Here is a 498-nt window from a genome sequence, read left to right on the forward strand (position 1 = left end):
GCTGCTGCTGCTGCTGCTGCTGCTGCTGCTGCTGCTGCTGCTGCTGCTGCTGCTGCTGCTGGGTCTTCGTATGCTGCTGGCGCTGCTGCTAGTGTTGTTGCACAGGTAGTAGGAGAGTCGATGCCCCCCCCATCCGATAGGTTCGTGCTGCTGTCTGCTGCTGCTTCTTGCTGCTGCTGCGGCAGATACAGAGGTAAGCTGCTGCCGCTAGTACTGGGACTAGGACACAGCTGCTGCTGCTGCTGCTGCTGCTGCTGCTGCTGCTGGTGTTTCTGCTGCTGTTTCTGTTTACTGAGTGTTTCAGTCTGTTCTTCCGCTGCAGCTGCCACCACGACCGCCGCATCAGCAGCAGCATCAACCCCGTCCCCCTCCTGCTGCTGCTGCTGCTGCTGCTGCTGCTGCTGTTCACTGCACCGCCAAGGCAGCAACAGCAGTGCGATGAGTATACAGACTCCCGGCCCAACAAGTATATAAACCCCACAGAGTGTATGAAAGCCC

At 59.0% G+C, this 498-nt stretch overlaps 1 protein-coding gene across 1 annotated transcript in view; it reads right to left on the minus strand.

Moving 5' to 3' along the window:
- Positions 1–405: 405 nt before the first annotated feature.
- EMH_0098560 (major facilitator superfamily domain-containing protein, putative) overlaps positions 406–498 on the minus strand; it is a gene marked incomplete at both ends in the record, with an annotated part of 2214 nt that continues 2121 nt past the window's right edge. Inside the window, one exon of the mRNA XM_013501501.1 lies at positions 406–408. Within this exon, the coding sequence (XP_013356955.1) occupies positions 406–408 (3 nt within the window). The remainder of the gene's footprint in view (positions 409–498) is intronic.

The sequence above is a fragment of the Eimeria mitis genome, genomic scaffold (genome assembly GCF_000499745.2).
Source record: "Eimeria mitis Houghton genomic scaffold, Emh_scaff7, whole genome shotgun sequence".
NCBI lineage: Eukaryota > Apicomplexa > Conoidasida > Eucoccidiorida > Eimeriidae > Eimeria > Eimeria mitis.